The sequence below is a fragment of the Convolutriloba macropyga genome, chromosome 10 (assembly GCF_964194025.1).
Source record: "Convolutriloba macropyga chromosome 10, txConMacr16.3, whole genome shotgun sequence".
Lineage (NCBI taxonomy): Eukaryota > Metazoa > Xenacoelomorpha > Acoela > Convolutidae > Convolutriloba > Convolutriloba macropyga.
Genome location: NC_134477.1, coordinates 44,519,998 through 44,543,481, shown reverse-complemented (window position 1 = coordinate 44,543,481; position 23,484 = coordinate 44,519,998). Strand labels below are relative to the sequence as shown.

General features: G+C 35.0%; 2 protein-coding genes across 5 annotated transcripts in view; one reads left to right on the top strand and one right to left on the bottom strand.

The window, feature by feature from the left end:
- Positions 1-23,484, top strand: part of LOC142348157 (serine palmitoyltransferase 1-like) — a 467,259-nt gene that overhangs the window by 272 nt on the left and 443,503 nt on the right. The window lies entirely within an intron of this gene.
- Positions 1-23,484, bottom strand: part of LOC142348156 (dynein axonemal heavy chain 6-like) — a 193,017-nt gene that overhangs the window by 110,094 nt on the left and 59,439 nt on the right. For all 4 annotated transcript variants that reach the window (XM_075399367.1, XM_075399369.1, XM_075399370.1 and 1 more), the window contains 13 exons: positions 22,539-22,732; positions 21,907-22,265; positions 21,382-21,596; positions 17,827-18,032; positions 16,822-17,012; positions 10,303-10,531; positions 9,782-9,951; positions 9,264-9,386; positions 8,744-8,942; positions 8,440-8,518; positions 685-801; positions 470-570; positions 19-150 (listed from right to left, as the gene is read on the bottom strand). In XM_075399367.1, the coding sequence (XP_075255482.1) occupies positions 19-150; positions 470-570; positions 685-801; positions 8,440-8,518; positions 8,744-8,942; positions 9,264-9,386; positions 9,782-9,951; positions 10,303-10,531; positions 16,822-17,012; positions 17,827-18,032; positions 21,382-21,596; positions 21,907-22,265; positions 22,539-22,732 (2,315 nt within the window). The remainder of the gene's footprint in view (positions 1-18; positions 151-469; positions 571-684; positions 802-8,439; positions 8,519-8,743; positions 8,943-9,263; positions 9,387-9,781; positions 9,952-10,302; positions 10,532-16,821; positions 17,013-17,826; positions 18,033-21,381; positions 21,597-21,906; positions 22,266-22,538; positions 22,733-23,484) is intronic.

Below are 23,484 nucleotides of genomic sequence, written 5' to 3'. Positions count from 1 at the left end.
ACTAATCAAAAGACTAACCCAGTGGACCGATTCCCTTTTCGACAAGGTACTTTGTGGATGGAACCAGTTTATTCCAGAGAACAAATCCACCGTTGATTATGTCTACGAAGTAAGCATAGACTGTCTGGTTGCCAGAGGGCAAACGAACACCTGAAACAAAACCGATCGACTACTTAATAAAGAGAGCATCACAGGTCATAAGCCATGCTCGAAGTTCGAGGTAATACTAAATTTCACGGAACTAATAAACAATCCTGTTCTTAGTTCTTTATCAAACTTCATGCGTATCTTTTGAAGCTTTGACGCCCCAAAGGAGGTTTTCTGGTTGCGCGGTGAGTGAAAAGAAAATTTATTTTAGTGTTTCGAACACAAAAACGTTTGAATTTCAATTGAAAACAAGGTCAATTTAGGCAAACACTGCAAACAAAGTGAAAAAACAATCAGCTCACCAGCATGGAAAATTACTCACCATAGGGAGGTTCGCACTCGAATAGTTCCCGCACAAAATTGTCGAAGTCATATCCAACATCCTCAAATGACCCATCTTGGTCTTCCGCATCGTCAACACGTCTGAAATGAACAGATGAAGCCAATAAGAAATTGACGAACAACAAAGCGACCACTTGGGAGGCAAAAAATAACAAATAACTGTTGAAATAATACGCAAAGTTGAATTAATAGTACCTGAAGTTGCCTCCTAATGCCCATGTGAAGCAGAAAACGAACAGTTTTGACAAGAGAGTCTCGAGGTTGCCAGGGTGCTTCTCTAGGTACCACTTGCCAGTTGAAGTAGCGCCGCCTCTGCAAGACAAAGAGAATTTAAGAATAAGGATCAACCCAGGATTCTTTAGTAATATAACAAAGAAAAATCCCAGGAAACAGAATTCTGCAGTGAATTTAACGTGAATTTTTCTTCATCGTTGAATTTCTTCAATACGTTTTTCAATTATTATAAAGTGGGCTGGTTCTAAATCTCAAAGACAAGACGCCATATCATACAACCGTATTGAAAAGAAACTAAGTTGAAAAAAACATCAGAGAATGGCACAGTCATGAGTTATTGACTTTGTAATATTTAGGGAAGAACAAATCATTCCATGACAGATTTAGATTTCCATGAAAACTCAAAAAAACTATCATATGACCAAAAATGTGGGAAGTGGCTATAATGATTTGAAATAATGCTTAGTCATGTAGAAGACAAAAAATTTCTTAACCTATTTCTGCACTTACTCTACAAATAATGCTTCATGAAAACATTCAACACAACTCTTAATCCATAAACATTCAACACAACTCTTAAGCACACGCCATGATAAGCAGTTGCTCTTTTGAGTGAACTTAATTCTCTGCCTGTGCGTTCTTAAATCAAAATTGTATTGCGCTTTTTGTTACGTTTTAACTTAGCTCAATCTTGAATCTTATTGATTTCTTCAATTATAATGGCCAAACAAAAAGATACCCCTGACCTCAAGCAACTCATATAGAGCAACCCAGATGGGGCAACAAAAGAGGCAGTGCAAGCAGTACTGGACCGCCTTATGGACCATGAAAGACAAACAGATGAGAGGTTTGCACACCTGGCCGATTTTACCGAGAGACTGGATTCCAGGTTAAGGGAGCAAGAGAGGTATACACGCAAGAACTCAGTGATAATAGACAACCATCCCTTTGATGCGGCCAAGCCAACCGCTGAATGGTTACCAAAGCTGCTAGACTTTTTAAACAAACTAAATAAACTTTGTGATGTTACTATAACGGAAAGCCGTCTAACTGCTTTTCACATATTACCGGGCCCTGAAAAAATGCCTGCTGGTTTTACTCCATCGGTGATTGTTAAGTTCACTCATTTTCGAGACAAAGACGAGGTGTACAAAAATAGAAAGATGCTTAAACACATGTTTAATCCAATTAACAATAGAAAAATTTGGATGAAAGAGATCTTGCCACCACTAAATGCCTTTGTCGAGAAACTGGCTCATAGTAAAAAAACTAATTGCAGTTACGAATAATTTTAAAGTTTCAGTGATGTGTAAGAACAATAAGGGTGAAAATGTCTTTGTGAGGGTTAATAATGCTCTAAATTTTAATAATCTAAAAAACCCAGTGATTCGTGATGTTCCTGACTTTTCTGGTGCTAACGCTGTGAAACTCAAAGCTAACCATATCGTGGCTCAAAAAAGACAGCTTGATAAACAGGAAAGGGAATTTGCGGCAATGTCCCCTGAAGAAAAAAGACAACACAGTTCTCTCATTGATGGTTTTTGAGTTGCTCAAATTTGTTTTGAAGCTGTAAACTTTCTGTTATTGACTACCCAAGGTTCTGACAATTAACTAAGTCTTGGTTATATTACTCTATGAAACACAGCACTTGAGTTTAACAAATTTGTACATAGAGCTAAAGAATAAAGAAGTTACCAACGGGCGGATATTGTAGGATAACTCGTACTCGAAATGTAAGAATTTTTTTATTTTTTTTAACCAACGTAGATTGTTGCGACTTCCGCGACAATCTTCTATAAATTTTATTGATGTCCTTTAATCACCTTTTGCGACTTCCGCGAAAGGAGATGATGATATGCATGTCTTGTCTTGTAGATTTTTTGTGCAGTATGTTGCGACTTCCGCGACATTTTCTGCCAGTTTAGGGAATCTATGTTTTCCTCTTTCGACTTTCGCGAGAGGAATATCTGCAACTTTGTTGTTTGAGCATCGAAAACCATTAAGAAATTTGTTGGGGAAATTACGTATAATTATTGAACCCTTGCTCTAATCACAGCGTTTTTAAGGTTTATTTATCCTTCTGGTTTTACTCGGACAAAAACGCAGAAAAAGGTTAAAAACAATCCGATTAGAACGTCAGTGCACAGAAAATGACAGGAAAAACAATGGAGCGCTCGATTTACCTACAGAATATTAGGTCCCTGATACAGAATCACGATCAACTTGAAGTATACCTTAATCAATTACCAGATGAACCGCTAGCAATAGTCCTCACGGAAACCAGATGTTCGGATGAAACCAAATTGGAGGGATATAGGCACCCGAATCTGTCTACCTTGGTAACATGCAACAGAGATAATACAGGTGGGGGGGTCGGGATTTTCTATTCCACTCATACTAAACTACTAAAAGTTATTAGAAGCAGTGTTAAAAATGTGCAAACTCTCAGTGCTATTCTTCAGAGTGGTCCTGAAGTGCTAATAGTAACAGGAGTTTATAAGTCTCCCAATTACCCTATAGACGAATTCCTAGCTCTGTTAAGCGATCGATCACATGACAAAACTTAAATCAAAAGAAGCTACGAAACATGTAATTTGCGGTGATTTTAATACAAACGTCTTCCTAGAGGACCGAAAAGTAAGCAAACTCATAGAAATGTTCTCTTATTTTGGATTTCAGCTGAAAAACAACAGAATGGCTACCAAAGAAACCACATGTAGCAAAACTTGCACCGATCTATTTTTCTGTAATTTTGAAGGTGTGTGCAATGTGGACGAAACCGCTCTTTCTGATCATTTTACAGTCTATTTCTCAGCAACTTTTTTTGCAAACCTAGACACGACCGCAGCCTCGGAATTTATAAATTCACAATTTAAGAAACTCAAAGAGGAGGAAATTTGGAAAGAAACAAATTATTTAGTCCACCTTGAAATTAAAGAAGCGTTTAATGATAGAGTCTCTTGATATTGATCAGTCAATTGAGTGGCTTCAACAGACAATTATTTCTTCCAAGGAATCAGTTATACCAACCATTCAACAAACTAAACCACGATCAACAAAAGAATGGATCACAGCAACAATTCGTAACCTCGCAAACAAGAAACTCTTATGATTATATCTAAGAGATAATACAACCGAATCAAAAAACAAATATAAAAACATAACCGACTAACGTCGGACGAATTGCTCTCAAACGACCGGCGAGCGGTTGGCTTCGTCAGTAGCTAGCCACGGGGGGGGGCTGCACTGGGGGCTGATGGGGGCAACACTGGGTTGGGGGGGGCAACAGCGCGGTGGGGATGGGGGTCAACGGGGGGGGGGGTTTCTCAACCTCTCAGAACCGCCCTTCACACCATAAGTATAAGTATAAGTCTCCAAAACAGTTTGAGCTGAAACAGAGCTGAAAGGCTCTAAGACCACTTAATGCCCGCTGGGCGCTACCTATTTATCCCGTTTTTGAGGACGAAAAGTCAAAAGCGTCAGACGAAAAATCGGTCAAGCGAAAAATCGCATAAAAAAAAGACCAACAGGACTAATATTATTGCTACAAACTTCGTTTGAGAGCAATTAATTATCTGTCGTAAAACAAAAGCAACCTGCAAGTTAGCAAAGACAAATTTTTATGAACAACAGATTGGCAGCAAAAATGGGTCACAGACATTATTCAAGATAGTCAAAGATTTAAATGGTGATAAAAAAAATAATGAGCAACAGTGCACCGTAGACTGCTATGACATGAACTATTTTTTTTACTACAATTGGAGAAAAATTAGCTATGACAAAAAACAAATCAGCTGATTTAACAAATATTCCAATACAAAAACAGACAATGGTTTTGCAGGAAACAAATGCGGATGAAGTCAGACAGTTAAAAAATAAAAATTCCTGTGATATGTTTTAGTTAAGTAGTAGCCTGCTGAAGGCCGTTAATCCCGCAACAACTGAACTATTGGCGTCAGTTTTCAACAAACGCGTAGAAAAAACCTACTATCCCAAAATTTTAAAAACAACAAAAGTAATACCAATTTTCAAATCAGGAGAGAGCTTAAACAACTTAACTGGTCACAAAATCACATAATCAGGATAATATTCGGACTGAAAAAAGTCAACAGCGTCCGCGATGTCAGAGAGAAATATAAATTACTGACACCAATGGAATTGCATCTGTTAAAATTGATGAGTAAGAGTTCAAGACAAAGTTCTGACTGTGACTATGGATCACAAATCTTCAGCAATGACGAAGTCCGCATTCAGTCTGATGAGAAAAGACTAAAAACCGTAAAAACCATGAGGTTGACGACGTGCCAACAAAAAAAACTCTTATGTACCGAACAAGAAAATTGTTTAATTTTTTAGTTGCTCTAAACAAAAACATTGTAAGATAAATTTTAGTTGAAAACGAATCTGCTCTAGTTAATATCCTACATAACTTAAGAGACAATTACATACAGGGAAACGAGGTGCTGACGGGACAGCTTTGGTAAATTGATCAGTAGCGTAAGGTAACTTCTTTATTCTGCAAGCTTAATAGAGCCACCATCCTATGGACAGGCTCAGGCCATTTTGGTGACCTTTCGAATGTGTTGTATATTTATACACTAGTTCGGAATTAAATTATTATAGACAAAGTGGGAAGAATCAAATAAGTTGCACTTGATTATAATTTAGCATTCAAATAAAATCGTTTGTCTCATAAAAAAGGCAATATAAAACTCATCAAAAAACCATGAAAAGAGACTCTAGTCGCAAGCTTAATAAATCGATTTGACGAGTTTTTTCATGAAAATTGAAATTGTAACGATACTTACCCAATACTGTGGAACAGAGTTACCTCAAATGACTGCGTGTAGTTCCTGATTATCAAACTAGTTATTGAATATTGTCGCACGCATGTTATTGCCATCAAACTCCGAGCCGAAGCCGAGTTGCACAGCTTCGAGAGAGCGAGAACAACCGTGCGGTAATGTTTTTAACCAACTCCCGTTGCGATTACGACAGTTGCATAAATTAATCACACTGTTGAAGTGATTAGACTATGAGTTTATCGTGCTCTTTTATTGTTCCGACCCCTCTTGATGGGGGGATTATAAACAACTATGGATACATTCATCGTAGACAGTTGCGAGTGGTATCATTATAAAGACCGTCCAGTGTAGAATATGGAAAAAAACGTTTTCTTGAATATTGTTTTCTATCATATTTTATATATTTTAACAATATGTAAAAATTGTTAACAATAGTACTGTTATTTTTTAAAGACAATAAATAAATTATTGACAACCATTTCGATTTAATTTTTGGGCTAAAATTTCGGCTAAATAGTGCAAAATTCAGCCGCTTTAATCAAAACTTGTCCGAAATAAGCTTCTTCAGTTCACTTTGATTAGGTTTGCCGCAAGTACACACCAAAAAACAACTAAAACCATCTTTGTAATCTACGAAGCGGCTAGTTCTACTTCCACTTCCATTGAGAGTATACCGGAATTAAAAATTTGCAGTTTTTTGCTTACTTTACTCTATGATTATGAAAAATGCAGATTTATTTTTGATCTTATTATTAAAAAACTATCTAGATCTATAAAATTCGAAACAATTGACTGTCCTTAAAACATCTTGAACTGTTACAATCCAAAAATAATTCGGATTGTGATCAGTTGATTTTTTTTTCAAAAAATTGATCTTTTTATGTTAATCAAATAAAGAACAATTCACATCAAAGCTCATTGTTGGTAGGTCCGATTGGCTTCAAAAGCAGTTCGAAATTAATGTATCTAGTATCTTAGCTCGGTATATTTTGGTCGTTTTGAGTTTTGAAACTGTTTGGTTTTCAAATTAACAACGATTCATTGAGCTTTGCCACTATTTTTCTTTTAATTTGGCCATTTTTTAGCTTAAGGTTAGGAAAGAAAGCATGCTTCTTCTTCCTCTTCTTCCTAATAAGCCTCAAGTAATGGTTTTCTGGCTTTGATACTAGTAGATTTCACATTTTTTTTTTATTTTCAGGCATTGGCCCATTTTTTACGTTTTATCTCGATTTGTCACATTATCACATTAATAACATCTCACATATTGCTTTATTGGCGTTCAAAATAAGGCACAATTGAAGACATAAAGGTCTTTAAAGTCATCGACTTTGTCTTTTACTTTGTCTTTTTAGTCGTATAAAATTTCCTGGTAAAAACAGGTCTCATTGGCTTTTTATGGAAACAAATGTGCCTATATTCTGATTTCAGTAGATAGCTGCTGGCTTTCATGACTCTGAAAACAATTGCTTACGAAAATTAGAAAGAAAAACAATATCTTTAACTTCGCAAGTTGCTCTTGTCTATTTGTTACCTAGTCTTGTTGAAGAAAACTCATATATGACATTTTTGTTGTCAAGGGAAGGTACAATTGTACAAAATCTAATGTTTTTAAAGAATTCGTTATGAGTTCACTGGCTTCGGCACAGGCTTTTCGCGAAAAAAACTAACTTGGCTTTTGATTTTTTTTCTATATTTCACGTTCTTTTTATAGACGTAAGACATATTCTGAATAATTACAAGGCTCAAGCACTTGCTTTGGAAGAATAAACGAACATGTTTAATACTTTCATTTGGTAGCTAATGGCTTTCATGACTTTGAAAAAAATTGTTTTCGAAGAAACAAAAGTATTACTTAATTTTGCTCATTATTCCCTCTTTTGTCTTCTTGTTAACTATTCTCATTAATGAAAGATTGCATACCAAATTACTGGCGTTCGAGGACGGCTCAATTGGACATATTTCGTGGGGGCAAAATCTGGCTTTACGTCTTCGACAGCGTTTTCTCGCAAGTTTTAATTGAATTTTTTATTGTTGTCTCTATTCGTTCTTCTTTTTGTAACCGCATAAAAAATTCAAAAATGACCGGTCTCCATGCCCTCCTATAGAAACGTATGTGATCGTAGACATGTTGGATGTTTTCAATGGCTATCTAATGGTTTTCATTACTTTGAAAATATTTGTTTTTGAAAATACAATCCATTTTTTTAATTTCGTGTTTTTTCTTTTTTGTCTAATTGTTACCGAGCCTTAGTGATGGACTAGTCCAATATATTTTCTAGTGAAGTACAAGATATTCACTGTAGTTTCCTTTTTATCTGACGCTATTTTGACCTTCCTAAAAACTTTTTTTAAATGGACATAAAGTTTTGGATGTAGTTATTGTTTGTTGCTATTGTTGTTTGATCTTGTTGCTCGTCTTGACTTGCTTTCCTGATTATGGCTGATCTCATCAATCTAATGCGGCATTTTTACTCCACTGAGTCATTTGCGTTGGAGGCGATCTCTTTGTTCAAACACATTTTTTTTTAAAAAAAGATTGAATTTTTGTGGATTTTTTTATCTGTTCGTCATTTGGTCGACCAAAGATGCGGATGAGCAGGGTCGGAACTTTATGTGCGAACGCACGTTACCGAGCCTCCTTGTTGCCACTGTATATATAGTATAGTATCAGCGGTGATTAAAAAAATTGTAAGAAACTTGAAGTCTAATGACAAAGCAGATTTCGTAGTGTTAATTAGGCGTTAACGTGTTATTTCACCGATAAAATAAGCAACTGTTGTTATCGGAGCGAGGGTTGATTAAAAAGAGTTGATACCGAAATGATGGGGGACCATTAGTCACTAAAGTGGTTTTGAAAAAACAGCAATCATACAAAATGACCAATTTTGACTTGATAAAATCAAACTCTTACTTTTTAGGATTTCTCTTTGACTTCCCAGTGAGAGACACACGTGATTGTTGCTCGTCATTTACCTCTTCTTCTTCGTCATCTAAATGTGACAAAATAAAATTAAAGAAATTGCACCGCTCGGCTAACGTGTTTCAAATTTTCTGCCGTAGCCAACTTACATCTGAAGAATGCTGGTACTAATCACTGGAAAAAGATCAATCTTGAAGGTATTTCAGCACCAGCATTAGGCAAACCAAACTCATGTACATTTGTTCAAGTTTGTTTTGCCAGTTAGCCTTTGATTAACTGGAACCTTAGCACTTACCTGCAGGAACAAATCCGAATCCTCCGTTGTACCTCAGAAACTCGATATACGCCTCGAGAAGAGTGCACAGAGTTTTGACCATGCTCAGTTCGGGTGCCCTGATGTGCTGATCGGTGGATCGTGACCTGACAAACTTAAGTCCTGCCTCCAAGAAGTGATCGAACATTCCATTCAGGAACTCTTGGCCTTTTGGTGGGAACTAAAATGTTGCTCAACGTCAGAAACCATTGACTGCTTCCTACGCACAGAATAGTTAAAAGCATTCATCTTTGATGAAACAAGCGAACTGCTAAAGTGGTTTTGAAAAAAATGCAAACCAGAATCTTGAAAGCGAAAAACTCTTAATTCAATGTATCATCGATTTGAAGAAATGCTCAACCTTCAATCGCAATTTGATCCCAAACTGCTAATAGCTTGCTATGAGTTATTTGAATTAGTTAATAAGCACGCGCTTCAACCAAATTAATACATTATAGCCAGTAAGAATTCACAAAAATTTATACTGGGCAGATTGGCCAACCTGTTTGGGAAGCTTCTTGAGCCAAGTGGCAACGTAAGGCTTCCATCCAAGGTCAATGGGATCCATGTATACCATGGCGCATCGTGAGATTGTAGCCGGACTCGCTTGCGACAGATTGTCAACCTAAGAAACGTACAAAATAAACTAGCTGATCTTACCGCATTGTTAGAATCTGCAGAACAGCTGCTGTTTCAGTACTTGAAAAGACGACACATGCTAAAAATCGTTGCAATGACTTCAAAAAGAGAAGAAAAAATGATGCTGAGCACGATTAGTCAACGCCCAACGAGATCCGGACAAGAAAAACAAATACTGTTGTCATGAAGCGTCACAAAAATAATTGGGTATTACATCAAAGCGTCCGTTTAAAATCCAAAATATTTACAACAATCGCATCGTCTACAAGTCCACATAGTTCGTTATCAAGTCGAAAAATGTGCCCAACGATATGCACAGCAAAATGTATCCGTCCCGAACGATTTCTCATAATTCTACAACGTTAGTTTGAGTAAACTCACCTCGAACATGAGTCTGAGATCGGGAGTGAGGCTGATCCTCTCTCCATTGGCGAGACAGAGCACTTTGCTGTCATCCAGCACTGTGTTAAGATTCTCCACCCAGAGAGTGTCCACTGGACCATCAAGGATCAACCACTTCCAGTCACTGATTGCACCACTACTAGACACAGCTGGAAAGAAAGAAGGTATCAATAAAAATGAATCAGAATGAGAAGCACTAACTAAAAGACACCAAATCAATTCCCCTGTCGATTAGATCTAATATCAGATTTTTAATATTATTATTGCTAGAAGACTTCTATTTTTGTTACATGACCTCAAACACAAAAATAACCAGCCTAAAAAACTAATGAAATTGAGGGAAAATGTAGAAAAAGTAGGCCCTGTAGGGTGAGAACGCACATAATGTTCTAACGCCTCTCATTCACAATGTTAGATACATTTTTAAAAATTCTTTTTGCGACTTCTCTCGATTGATGCTCGTTCACTTCTAAGCACTGCTATTAAGAGTACATCCATACCTTCGTCACGTGACTTAGACGACCTGGCTCTGTCCGCACTTCCCGAGGTTTTCACAGCTTCGTCCGAAGTAGTCGCAGATGATTCAGACACAAACCTCCTCACGTGGGTGGCGAGAATTCCATCATGCCACTCGAGAGTGTTCATGTTTATCTCTCCGTACAGCTCACCCATTGTTATACATTTGGGATTGATTGAAACTGTCTCGCAACGTCCCTTGCGACGCAAATGCTAAAAATAAAAGTTCAATCTCAAGGCAAAGATGGCGGTTTTTACTGCAATACAGGATTTAAAAATGTGCCTTAAATTTGAAAAAATGTCTCCAAGAGAGCTTTCAGGGGATCAAACTAGGATTTTTGCACTAGAACCAATGAACAAATATGACGTCATAAAACCATTAAAAAAATTATTTGTTCAAATTGACAACTCAATGTTCAAATTATTCTTTTCCTTTTTGGCCATTTTAATCATTATTGATAGAAAAATCAGATAGAAATTTTGAACATAGCTGGCAATTGCCAGAAAATAGCCGCAATAGATTTGTAGATCGGCAGTCTGAAAAAAAAACAGTGAAAAAGACAGACCAAAAAAATTCGTTTTTTATTGAAGGCTGATCTGTTATATTTTGATTAAAAATCTGTATAAGTTATTGCTGCCTCTATTAGCTGATCTCAAATAACATTCATTTAGAGTGACACAAACCCTTTTGACCTTACCTCTTTGAATTAAAGTAAATAAAAGTCAATTTCAAAGTGAGGAAGTCATTTTTGAGAGTGAGGTAAGTTAAGTGTGACCAAAATTTTAATCACGCGCATGAACAAAAAAATCGCTCCATTAAGAGCAACAAATGACGTCACAAAAGCAATTCAGTTGAAATTGCATGAACGAATGGACAAAAAATGGCTGTGACGTCATATGGTCGTAACAAAAATCATGACGACGAAATAAAAAAAACATAGCAGGACAAGTCCTGACGTACAATTCAAAGAATTTCCATTGACTTAACAAACAACTAGACTTAGTACGGACAATGACTGAACTGGGAAAACGATTTCTAGAAAAATCAGATGAAAAAAAAACAAAAAAAAAACAGAAAATCAATGTCAAAATGCTGCTAGGGAGAACAAAAAACCACTAGTGAGATATGTAACTTTGATTCTAACAAACAACTAAGTCCAGAATGAGCTGTGAATGGATTGGGAAAACTATTTAGAAAAAAATCCGATCCAAAAAGTCGAAAAAAAAACAGTAAAAATCAGAGTGAAATTGCCGCATGTGAACAAAAAACCACTACCGAGGAACCGAATTTTTGTTCCAACACCGTTTTCTCACTCTACTTTAAAACTATAGCGAATAAATTCATGCCAAAAAACCACTCGCTTTTTCGCTCCATTTCCTGTTTCGGCGTGAACAAAATCACCACTCCAATGTGACTTCAAAAATCATGAAAATGTGTGAACAGAATTTAAAAAAAACATAGCCGGAAGAATTCCGGAAACGCCTCGAAAAGAAAATCTATTTAACCGCCATCCAACTACTCACCAGAAAACAACTTGCCTCCACTAGCTTACGATTTTCTTGCAACCAAACCATAAAACAAAAAAGTAAAAACAAAAAAATCAAATCTATTAAAATATGATAAAAAATCTGATCAATTTTTGTCATAGCTTGAGATCCCGAAATAATTATCTCTGCCAAAATTATTTCATCAAAACAACTAGAAATTACTAAAATCACTTAAGTGAATTTTCTAAAAATGCTTGAGGCCAAATTATCAAAAAAAGCTCTTTAATACAACTTGCACTAAAAACTGGAAAAAGTTAGTAAATTTATTAATTTTTTAAAAGCATCTAAATCCAAAGAAAAATTCTTTTCAGCCAATTGGGCATCCAGATGCTCGCAAAACAATAGACAGCTCATAATAGTCTAAGAAACTTGTCTCAAAAAACGAATAACCCGAAAAACTGCAAAGAAAAAATTAAGAAAAATAGTTCCAATTTTCGCCATTTTTTGTCATATTTCCCAACAAAAAAATGATTCAAATCCAAAATTGCCCAAACTTATTACTAAATAACTAGAACAAGTATTATGAACCGTAAACCTCCACAAATGCCATAAAAAATAAAGGAATAGAAACGACATTAAAAAACAAATTCATCAAAAAAAACTATAAAAACTAAATGAGTTTTTTAATAGTACAAGGAAACATAAAGCCGGATAAGGTTTCTTTGCAATTAGAGCAATGAAAAACTCGCAAAACAATGGGCAAGTTATAAAAGGGAGGGTAAGACACTTGTGTAAGATTAAAATAACAGAAAAACTGCGAAACATGAGAAAAATGGTTTAAAATTTCTCAATTTTTCGGTAATTTTCCTTAGAAAAAAATGCTTTATACCAGCAAAAATTTAGTCAATTTGTATATGACAATTGCTTAAGCAACAAGATTTTATTCAATTCCCACTTAAAGCAGTAAAACAAAAAAAACAGGTAAAAAATTATTAAATTTTGTCTAAAAATCAGCAAAACTTATCAAAAACCTCCAAATTAGCATTAAAAATGAAATTAACTACTTGAAAACTTCAATTCCTATGAAAACAAACCTAAAACTAATACAATATAGTAATCAAACCTCATAACTATCAAAAGTTGCAAAAAACTGCTTTTAAAAGCCGCACGTGAACAAAAAAATTTCGCTCGCTTAGAAAAAATTTTTTGACACAACAATTTCTCGATCTCTCAAAAACAGTGGTGTGAACAAAAACCACTCTCTTTTCGCTCTGCTCTTCACTTTTGTTCAGCACCAAAATCAATCCAAATTTTTTCACGCATTTCATTTCCCGCTTCAAAATTCACTCCAAAAATTGATTAAACAAGGCGGCTCGTTAATGTGCGTTCGCACATGATGTTCCGACCCACGTTCATCTACATTTTTGACTTATCTGTCTTTTGACTTAAATTTTTGACAATGAGATAAACAAAAATAGATGTTTGAGTTTAAAAAAATTGTTACACAACCAAACTAATAATTGAACTAAGTATTGCCATGCCTCATTACAACGAGATCTGCCATTAAAAAACTACGACAAAAAAACAACAACAAAAAGGAAAAACAAATTGCACGGCAAAAACTCAATATCTAAAATTTAAAGCACCTAGTATCAACGTCAAATTACAATCAGACAAAACCCTAACTACACAAATTTAATTTTTCCTCACTACGCTGCAAATAGTATTTTTCTTTAATAAGACTAGGTAACAAGTAGACAAAGAGAAGAAATACTGAGGCGATAATCAAAAATCAATTAACATTTTATTAAACCAAATAGTTTCAAAAGTCTTAAAAAAAGCTTTTAACAAAATAACTCTTGATAAATTTACTAAAAAGTCTTAATGAAACCAATAGGACCTGACTTTGGTTAGACTAAGCCATCGGAATGGACTAAAGAAGCATAAACACTGAAAAAATTACGATCAGCAGTTTACAAACATTCCGAAAACACAATTTTTTTTTATAAAAACGCATTTTGTCCAACAAACAAAACATCCTTTATTTCAGAATATCGGTAAACATGTTAAGTTTGAAAAAAAAACAAGGAATTGTCTGGGACCTCTCAATGATGAGAAAGTTGACGAAAAGAACCACAAAAACTGAAAAAAATGACAAATTCTTTAAAATCTTAAATATTTATAATATCATAAACTTCAAATTTATTCGCTATAACTCTTATGGGTAACATAATTCATTCGATCTTTAATTACAAGCTGATGAGAATGTTCAACACTTTACGGCTACCTAAAGAATAAAAAACACAGGCAAGAGAGCAAATTCAAAAAAAAATTGAGCGAGAAAATTGTCGAAGCTATGAAAAAATGAATTTTTCGGTAAAAACTTTTCTACTTTCAAATAATTTTTAAAAGCAATGGGATACTTCAACAATTTGACTCCAATAAATCAACAAACATGAACAAAACATTAAAACCACAAAGTTTTTGAGAAAACCCGTAGTATCAACGCAATTAATATCAATAGCTTTCAACGGAAGCTAATAATGACAATATGTTATGTCATGAGGAGACAAAAAGGATATTTGTCATTCATAAGTCATCAGAAGGACATTACAATAAAAAATTGTTTATGAAAACCAACAAAAACAGGCAAAATCCAAAAATTAATTAGAAAAGTACGAGAAGAAAGTGTCGAAGCCGTTCAAAGCATAAAGTTTTCTCTGAAACTTTTATGCATGATCCCTCTAACTTCTTCTCCAAGTCAATGCAACAAACAGAAATAGGATAGTGTGTTGAAATTCCAAAAGGAACCAAAATTATGAGAAAAAATATCTTAAAACTAAAAAAAATACAAATTCGTGCATCGAAGTCATAACACTAATAGTTAGCAGATAAAACCGCTAAATAGATAACTTTTAGTCGACTTAAAAAATAAGGGGGTTCGGTCATTCCTGAGACTGACCTACAGTTCACGAAAAAAGGTTTAGGACTGGTTAGTGTTAAAAAAATTTCCCGAAAAATCATTAAAATGAAAGTCTTAACAGACATTAAATTCAATAGCTTTGAACGAAAATTAATTAATACGCTCAGTTATGCCTCAATCGGAGGCAAAGGATATTTGTCGTGCATAGGTAATCAATAAGACATCACAATAAGTCTTATGGCTATGGAAGCAACAACAAATACAGGGAAAAACCAAAATTTCAACAGAAAAGTGCAAGAAGAAAGTGTCGAAGCCATTTAAACCATAAACTTTCCTCTGAAAAAATCAACCATGATCCATTTGACGTCTTCGTTAATCCAATGAGAGGTATCAGTATCAGGATAATGTGAAAAGAGTTCAAGATGAAACAATAATATAGAATATCCATTTTTTTTAAATTGTGAACTCTTGTGGCATTGAAGCCATATAACTAATAGTTAGAAGATGGAACCGCTAATCAGGTTAATTTTTGCTTCAGTATAAAAGTAGGAGGTCCTGTCAATACTGAGACTGAGTTACAGCTCACGGAAATGAGTTTAGGATCGGTTAATGTTAAAAAAATTTCTCGAAATTTTTTTTTAAAGTCCTAACAGACATTAAAATCAATAGCTTTGAACAGAGGTCAATAAATATGGTCAGTTTTGCCTCGGTTGGAGGCAAAGGATATTTGCCGTGCATAGTCAATCAAAAAGACATTACAATAAGTCTTATGACTATGGAAACAACAACAAATACAGGCAAAAACCAAAAATTCAATAGAAAAGTGCGAGAAGAATGTGTCGAAGCCATTTAAACCATAAGCTTTTCTCTGAAAACTTTAACCATGACCCATTGAACAATTTCTCTAAGCCACTGGGAGATATCAGTATCAGGATAATGTAAAATAATTTCAAGAGGGACCAATAATAAGAAAATATCGAACCTTTTTTTTAATTTTGAAATCTTGTGGCATTGAAGTCATATAACGAATAGTTAGAAAATAGAGCCACTCACCAGATTATTTTGGTTGCAGTAGAAAGGAAGGGGGTCCTTTCATTACTGAGACTGACTTACAGTTCACGAAAAGAAGTTTAGGATCGCTTTAAAAAAATTCTCGAAAAATAACTTTTAAAGTTTTGACAGCCGTTAGCTGTCCACTCAAAGCTCTAGATAGGATCAATTATTGCTCCTTACAAAACTTATTGCACTTATAGTCAAAAATTCTATGCAATAGGACTTCAACAATTTAGTAAAACCTCAAAAAGGAAATCAAAAATTTATTTAAAATTACGAAAACTATGAGTCGAAGCCAAAAAAATACACGAGCAATTCCCTGAAAACAAATTTTTTGTTCATTGGGCTTCATTAGACTGTAAATCAAGTTTGTCATTAACGGAACCTCGATATGAGAAGTGACGAGTCTCTAGGTGACTAAAGAAAACAAAAAACATATTAAAAACTTCTAAGAAAAGAGCGCTAAAAAAATAATTTGAATTTTTTTTATAGTTAACTTCCCTATGAGACCATAACTATACTTTTAATCGCCTTTCGTCTACTGGGGACTCGTAATTTATCGATTTTGTGGCTTGAAATCAATTTTTGAATTAATATTTTTATTTATAAAGATCTTATTTTGAAGAAAAGTTACACTAAATGTGACCAAAATCATGCTAATTATCCCGTTTTCGCACAAAACTTCAATCCTCGATAACTCCTCGAAAAACACGAATTTCAAAAAAATCTTTTTGATTTTGAATTCTACGCTGGACGAGCTTTTTAATGATACCACTCACATTTTTCTACGATGAATATATCGATCGGCCAAAATTGACTGAATACAAAAAAACGCCTTTGAGTATATAGTTGCTCCCCCCCCCCCCCCCCCACTAACGTGGGGCGGAACAAAAAATTTGTAGTATTATGGAAAATTGTTAAAAAATAATTACAAAGACCAAAATTCATATCGCACTCCACTCATGTTCATCAGATCAAAACACGAGAAAATTACAGACGATACTTCTTATTTGAGTTCTACCTCAGCCATTTTTCCTACCTTAGAGTGAAGTTCATATTCGTCACATTCTGCATCCAAAGCAGGGAGATAGTAGAGTGCCTTCTGTAAGATATTCCTCACGACAGTCTTTCCACCCGAAGTGGGTCCAACCAACATCACCCCGTGTCTCACTAACAGCTGTGAGTGCAGTTGGAACACTTTGTCACGTTGCGAGGTCCAGCTTGTTATACCTAATACGTTGATCAACATATTACGATAGCTACTCTTAAGTTTAATAGTTGTTTTATAGTACAAGCAAAAAAAATCTTTACGACAGCTCATTTTGGCTTACAATTATGCAGCTGAAAACAACCACATACCAGAAGATATAGTTAAAATAAACCGCCATTAGTTAAATATTTTCACAAAAAATGTTGCTTTCCTTTACATTTTTGAAAATCAAAACAATAGATTTTTTGGTATGCGTTAGGTCTCCTCCAATATATGCGGGGCTACCCACTCAACGAGACATAAGTCTCTTTGGCATGCCCGTCAGGCCGTAATATTTAATATTTTTCATACTTTCTGTGGCTGATCTGGTGAAATTTAAATTCTAATTCAAATAGTAAAATTACAAATTCTCGAAGATGAGAGTTAGGGGGACTTTTAACAGAAGAATTCAATTTACTACAGCAGCGCAACTTTAGTTGGCAAAAAATTATTCTAGAGTAATTTTTGTAGAGGCATTGGCACCACTTCCGTAACTGATGTGCGATAACTGTTCGAGAGTTCTCGGCATTTGAAATTCAAGATGAAGCCTTCATTTTCTAGCTTTTATTATTACGGGTATTTTACAACCATTGAAAAATCAGCAATTAATTAATAATGGATGACAAAAATTGGAAGCCGAGGCCAAGTTTTGAAACATGACCAATGAACAAAGTTTTTTCATTAACTTTTTTTCTCAAATTGGGTGACAATATTTGATATTTCTGAACACTGATAAACGTCCACATTTAAAAGTAACTTTAAACCAAATTTAACAATCATTTGAGGATGTTGTACCTAAGTCCATAATAGCTAAATTGATGGCCTTTTGGAGTATGGCATCGTTAGTCTGTGGGGTAGAAACTCCCGGGAACAAGTCAGCGAGAATTCCTTCGAACAACACCACGTCCTCAGCTATGAACTTGGGTAGGTTCGCATCTTGAAGAGACGAAATGAGAATCAGCGACTCCTCTTCCTCTGAAAAACTGGTCACGTTCTTCCTGCTAAAACATAGAATACAATTTACAACGTAACATGCTTCAATGGACAGCAAAAAAACCAAGCCGCTAATTTAAACTCTTCGACAAGACTTCAAATTTTCTAGCAAATGCCAGATACAGCCGCAACAACTTTATTAGTGAAAAGTATAATCGACAGACTTGGTAACTAAGGCTAATTTGATCGAAGAACGAGCCATCTAAAACTGGGCCTCCTGGGTTTAACTCGGAACTACTGTTATTTCAATTTTCGACATTATGCGGAGAAACTTCTCACCAGCAACACTAAAGCCGAACATACTTTTGCATGACGAAAAAAAAATACAGCAGAACAAGTCCTGAAATGCAATCCAAATAATTGAAAAAAAATCATTACCCTGAGCAGCAGACCAGCTGAACATACCGAGCCAATAAAGTTAGAGAAAAACCAAAATATTACCTATTATAATTTAGATGCTTTGGTATCAGCGTGTTGAATAGCAAAGTTTCCGATGAAAAATGAAGAAGAGAAAGAACAGAAAACTTAAAAGGCACCCAAGAAAAATGTCGCTTGACATACAGGTACAAATTATGGTGTTTTTGGTGTTCACTTCTTCAACAACGAACATAATAAAGCTTAGATTTCAGCAGCAAAACAACTGCAAGCTCGATATAGTTTATGCTGCCTGCATGAATGAAAAAGAACACAGAATCGCCAAAAAACATTTTTTTAAAACTTGAAAACTTGAAAACATGATCGCTAAATTGTCAAAAAAATTTCAGACTCAAATCTTCAAAACTAAACACATATTATCGAAATGAAAAACATAACTTATGAAAAAAATAAAAGATAAACTGCGTCAAAAACGACAAAAAATGTGCAAAAATTTACTAATTTTTAGAAATTTTAAATCGCCTAAATAACCTTTAACCATGTGGATGCTTTGAGCAGTTTCACGTGCTCTTTAAATTTAAAAACAAAAAAAATTAAAAAATTTAAAAAAGAATTTCAGAAAAACAGCAAATTGAACTGCAATTTATTGTGTTTAAGTTGGCATTACCACTATATATACCTGAAAAATTCAGCAAAAAATATAGCCTGAGGAAGAACACTACGATATGTGATCCACGTCAAAATAAGACCAATTTAACCATTTAACAAAAGATCTCAAAAAGAGCGAGAAAACATGAAAAACTACACAAAATAATCAAACTCTACTTTTTCTACTTGAATTTAGGCATACTCAGCACCTAAAGTACTACTGAAGAAAGCGAAGGGCATTTAATGCATGCGTGAACATATCTTTCAAAATTAAACAGTACTGAAATAATCCAAATTCATTAGGCTGTAAAAAGACATATCAGTACAAGACCAGAAAAACAAGTATTGAAAAAAAATGGGAATCCATTAAATAAACCATTAAAAAACCATTAAATAGATCAATTTATGCCTAATTGGAGAGCAAATGAGAACTATCATTAATTAAACCAACCAACAGGACAACAAAAACAATAAAAACAATTGCAAAAACGGTCAGATTCCAAAATAAAAACAAAAATTCAAGAAAAGATTTGAGAGCCATTAGATTATCGGCCATTATTTAGAATAAAGGACAGAACAATAAAAACAACTAAAAGAACTCACAAAATCCAAAGCAAAACATTTCAAAATTCATAGCAAATTTTCTAAAAACAAGTTTTGCCAAAGTCGCTAAAACTGCAGTCTTGAAACAAAAAAAAACTATATCAGCCAATAAATATGCCGCGAGAGAGAGAGAGAGAGAGAGAGAGCGCTGATGAGAACTATCAATAATGAGATGAAGAACTACAGAAACAGGAAAAATCCAAAGAAATTACTTTGATTTAATAAAAATAAACAACGACAAAAACCCTGAAAACCATTTGTTAACCCTGGAGGGGTTCACAAGTATTTTGCTCATGAAGGAAAACCTGTTTAAACAACATTTTCTCACTTCCCTTTAAATAGAAAAACTCAGGTCGTAAAACCACTTGCTTTTCACTCCTCTCACTACTCCAGCATGACTTAAATGACTACTCCAATTTGATTTCTCATTGAAAAGAAAATGTAAAAAAAAGTGTGAACAGGTCTTAAAAGAGACAGCGCATCAACACAATTCAAATTGTTTGAATTTTAAATAAACATTACACCACTGGGGACTCACAAGTTGCAAGGACTGTGACGGCTTGAAACATAAATTAGGACTTTTTAAAGTCAGCACACTTAGCACTCAAAAGACTGCAGGAATAGCCTGTGGCCTAAAACCGAAGTCATCGAAAAAAGGTGTAAACACATCTTGCAGACAAAGAAAACAGAGCACCAAGACGATCAAAACCCAGGAAATTATCATAATAGGAATTTGAGTAGAGAAAAGTAAAGAAAGTATATTCTTAAGAACATTGTTTCCAGTTTGGTTTAAACTATTAATAGATTATAACAAAAGTTTGATTTCAAATCTGTCCAATCTGCATGTCAGTAAATCTAATGCGGCAACTACTTTTGTTGCTCGGTCTCCAAAGCCACAATATATGTTTCGCAAAACAATGCTTTCAAAGAAAAATTATTGTTAAAAAGTGCAAATTATTTCAAATTTAAAAATTTTACGCATAAAAAAACGCCAAATCAAAAATAGCAACAATTAATATGTACTAAAAACCATCAGAAAGTTGTACTCTTGCCACTCAACCCGATTCGGATTCAAGCTAAAAATTGTGGCCTGAAAATGATAGAAACTCGTAAAAATCACCGTAACAGTTAAGAACGAGAACATTTATCATGAAACGTCAACTAAATACTAAAAATATTCAAAACCACTGGAACCATTGTGAACTTTCTAAGATCCACTGTGATAACCTAAAAGGCACTCTGTATTTTGATAGCAAAAAGTGAGTTACGAAAAGTCCTCTAAAAACTCCGCACGTTAACAGGAAATACCTTCGCACCTACTTTTCTCGAATGGTCAACAATTTGTTTATATCAAAATTAAAGTAGCATTTTTATACAGATATCCAAATTACCTTTCGACAGAATATTTATCACCAAAAAAGACAGACCCATCTTAGGTGATAAAAACGCACCAATTTCGGCTTACTTTTCATTTGACTTTTAGTAGTGAGTTGCCGCCATTTCGGTTCAGCTGCTGACACTTGTGAGCGGGAGCGAAAATTAGATCACGCAAAACGAAAAAGTCAGGAGTATAAGAATCACTGGAAAAGTCAAAATGGTCAATCGTAAAAATTTCGCGCAAAAAAGACCAACATAAATACAAAAACTGCTTAAAACTTCGTTCGCGAGCAATTAATAAACAATTGAGACGCAAAATGAATACTAAATTATTTCAAGTTACCAACTACTTACGACAGAATCCGACTGCTCTTCCGCTGTCCAGCCATGACCAGTACTGATTTGATGGCCCTCATACCAAAGTCATAATGATCTTGTTGAGAGAGTTGTTTGCTTGCTAACTGGTACAGGTTCACTATTTTGGTGGATAGCGACTTGGCAGTTGAGAACCCTGCCGATGACAGAATTATCTCTGCGATCAAAGCATAGTCCGGAACCATCATGGCCACCTAAAGCATATACCAGGGATATATTTTCTTCCCACTTGTCACAACATACCCTGGTCATTTCTGACGCTCATCTGATGAGTCTCTAGCTAGACTCGCATCACATTTTCACATCCTATTTTAAATCGGAACAATGTCGCTTGACGTTGATGCTGATGCTGAATGTATTCCTGAAAAAATCAAAACAAAAACAAAACTGAAAAAAGTAAGCGCCGACTTTCTGACAGTTCTCAACGAATAATTTCTAAACAATGCCATTACTAATTGAAGACAATGAAAAAATCTGTCCATGTAAAACTAGAGAGTTTCGAACCTGTCTGAACAAACTCTTCAAGTTGTCCGGCAATTCCACACGTCCAGCGTATGTCGGGTTCATCGTTATGAAATACCCACAAGTCAAGTTCAATTTGATATCCTTTCCCTCGAAAACAAGCCTGGAAGCCGAAACCGTCTTAGCCGATTTTATACTCTGAATCTGCTGAGCAATTACACTCAAAACTTCGATGTCGATTCTGTTGAACTCGTCAAAGCAAACCCAAGACCCTGATTGGGCAATTCCACTGAAGAATTTGCCCATCATCTTGTAGTCGAGGCTTTCTGAGCAGTTGAACACGACGCAGAATTTACCAATTGTTTTTGCGAGGTCTTTCACTGTTTCAGTTTTCCCAGTTCCTAAAGATGGAGTCCAAGTTGGAGTAAAGATAAACAAGCGTTGCTTAGTTTGTTAATTTATACAGAAACAAGTTTTTTCTAGAAAGGCTGACACAATGTGCCTTAAAAAAACATGGCGTTTCAAAATTAGCGGAAAACTATACCAACCTTTTGAAGTTAAACTCTGTTCAAGCAATTTAACTTTTATATTTTGGAATTTCCAGTTAAAGCAATTTTGATTGAAAAAAACTCGAAATCAGATTATCAGTACATAAAGGTTTAAAAAGTAGAAACCTGCGGGTCCAGCTGGACTTCCGCCCAAGTGCATGTGAAGTGCACTGGTCAGTGTCATGTAACATCTGTCTGTGAGAGGAGTGATGACCAGTCGAGGAGAACAGCCCAGGTACTCGTCTCCATACTCAAAGGTGGCCACCCCATGGTTGATCAAGATGATATTCCGCGTTTCTTCCCAGGAAAGTTTTATTTGCCTGGAACAAAAAAACTTACATTAGTAAGATCTGCTATTTTAAAATGACATTTTGCCTTTGGTTGAAAATATAGGGTTCCCAACGTTTGAAAGAGAGGACTGCTGACTATACTATCCTCGACAAAAGGTTCAGGTTTGACAAAACAGTGAAAAATGAGCAGCCAGTGGGTATGGCTTCCTTTTCATTGCCGATAGAATCAATTGATAGAATACAAGAAAATTGTGGTGAATATTTTCAAAAAAGTGCTCAGACAATACGAATATTTCCTCCCAATTCTCATTATTCACGACTAAGATAATTTCAAAATCTACAATGTTGCCATCCAACAAATCTGTCTGATAATCCAGAAAAAAAATCAACTAAAAATTAATTAGCTGCATTTTCCTGAAACGTGAAGCACGAACATTATTTATAAGAAAGTTTGACGTTTGCTCTTTAAACGTCAGACAGGCTTTCAAAATAAAATAAACAAATTTAGGTTAAAAAACCTTAGGGAGCGATGGGACAAAAGAGGAAGACCCAACCAAAACAGAAGTTTAAAAGACAATCTAACCCACCTAGATCAATTTTCAATTTTCTTCGACTGCTCAAATGAATAATCGTCTTTTGAGAGACGAAAATGATGGCAGAAGCAGTAGCCTAGTTTCAACAACTTAGGTGGTAACTGTTCTCGATCATAAGTTGCATTTTGTGTCCTAGTGGGTATTATCGTGCTCATGATCAGCCTTTTTTGGCTATGATGTTCCTAATAT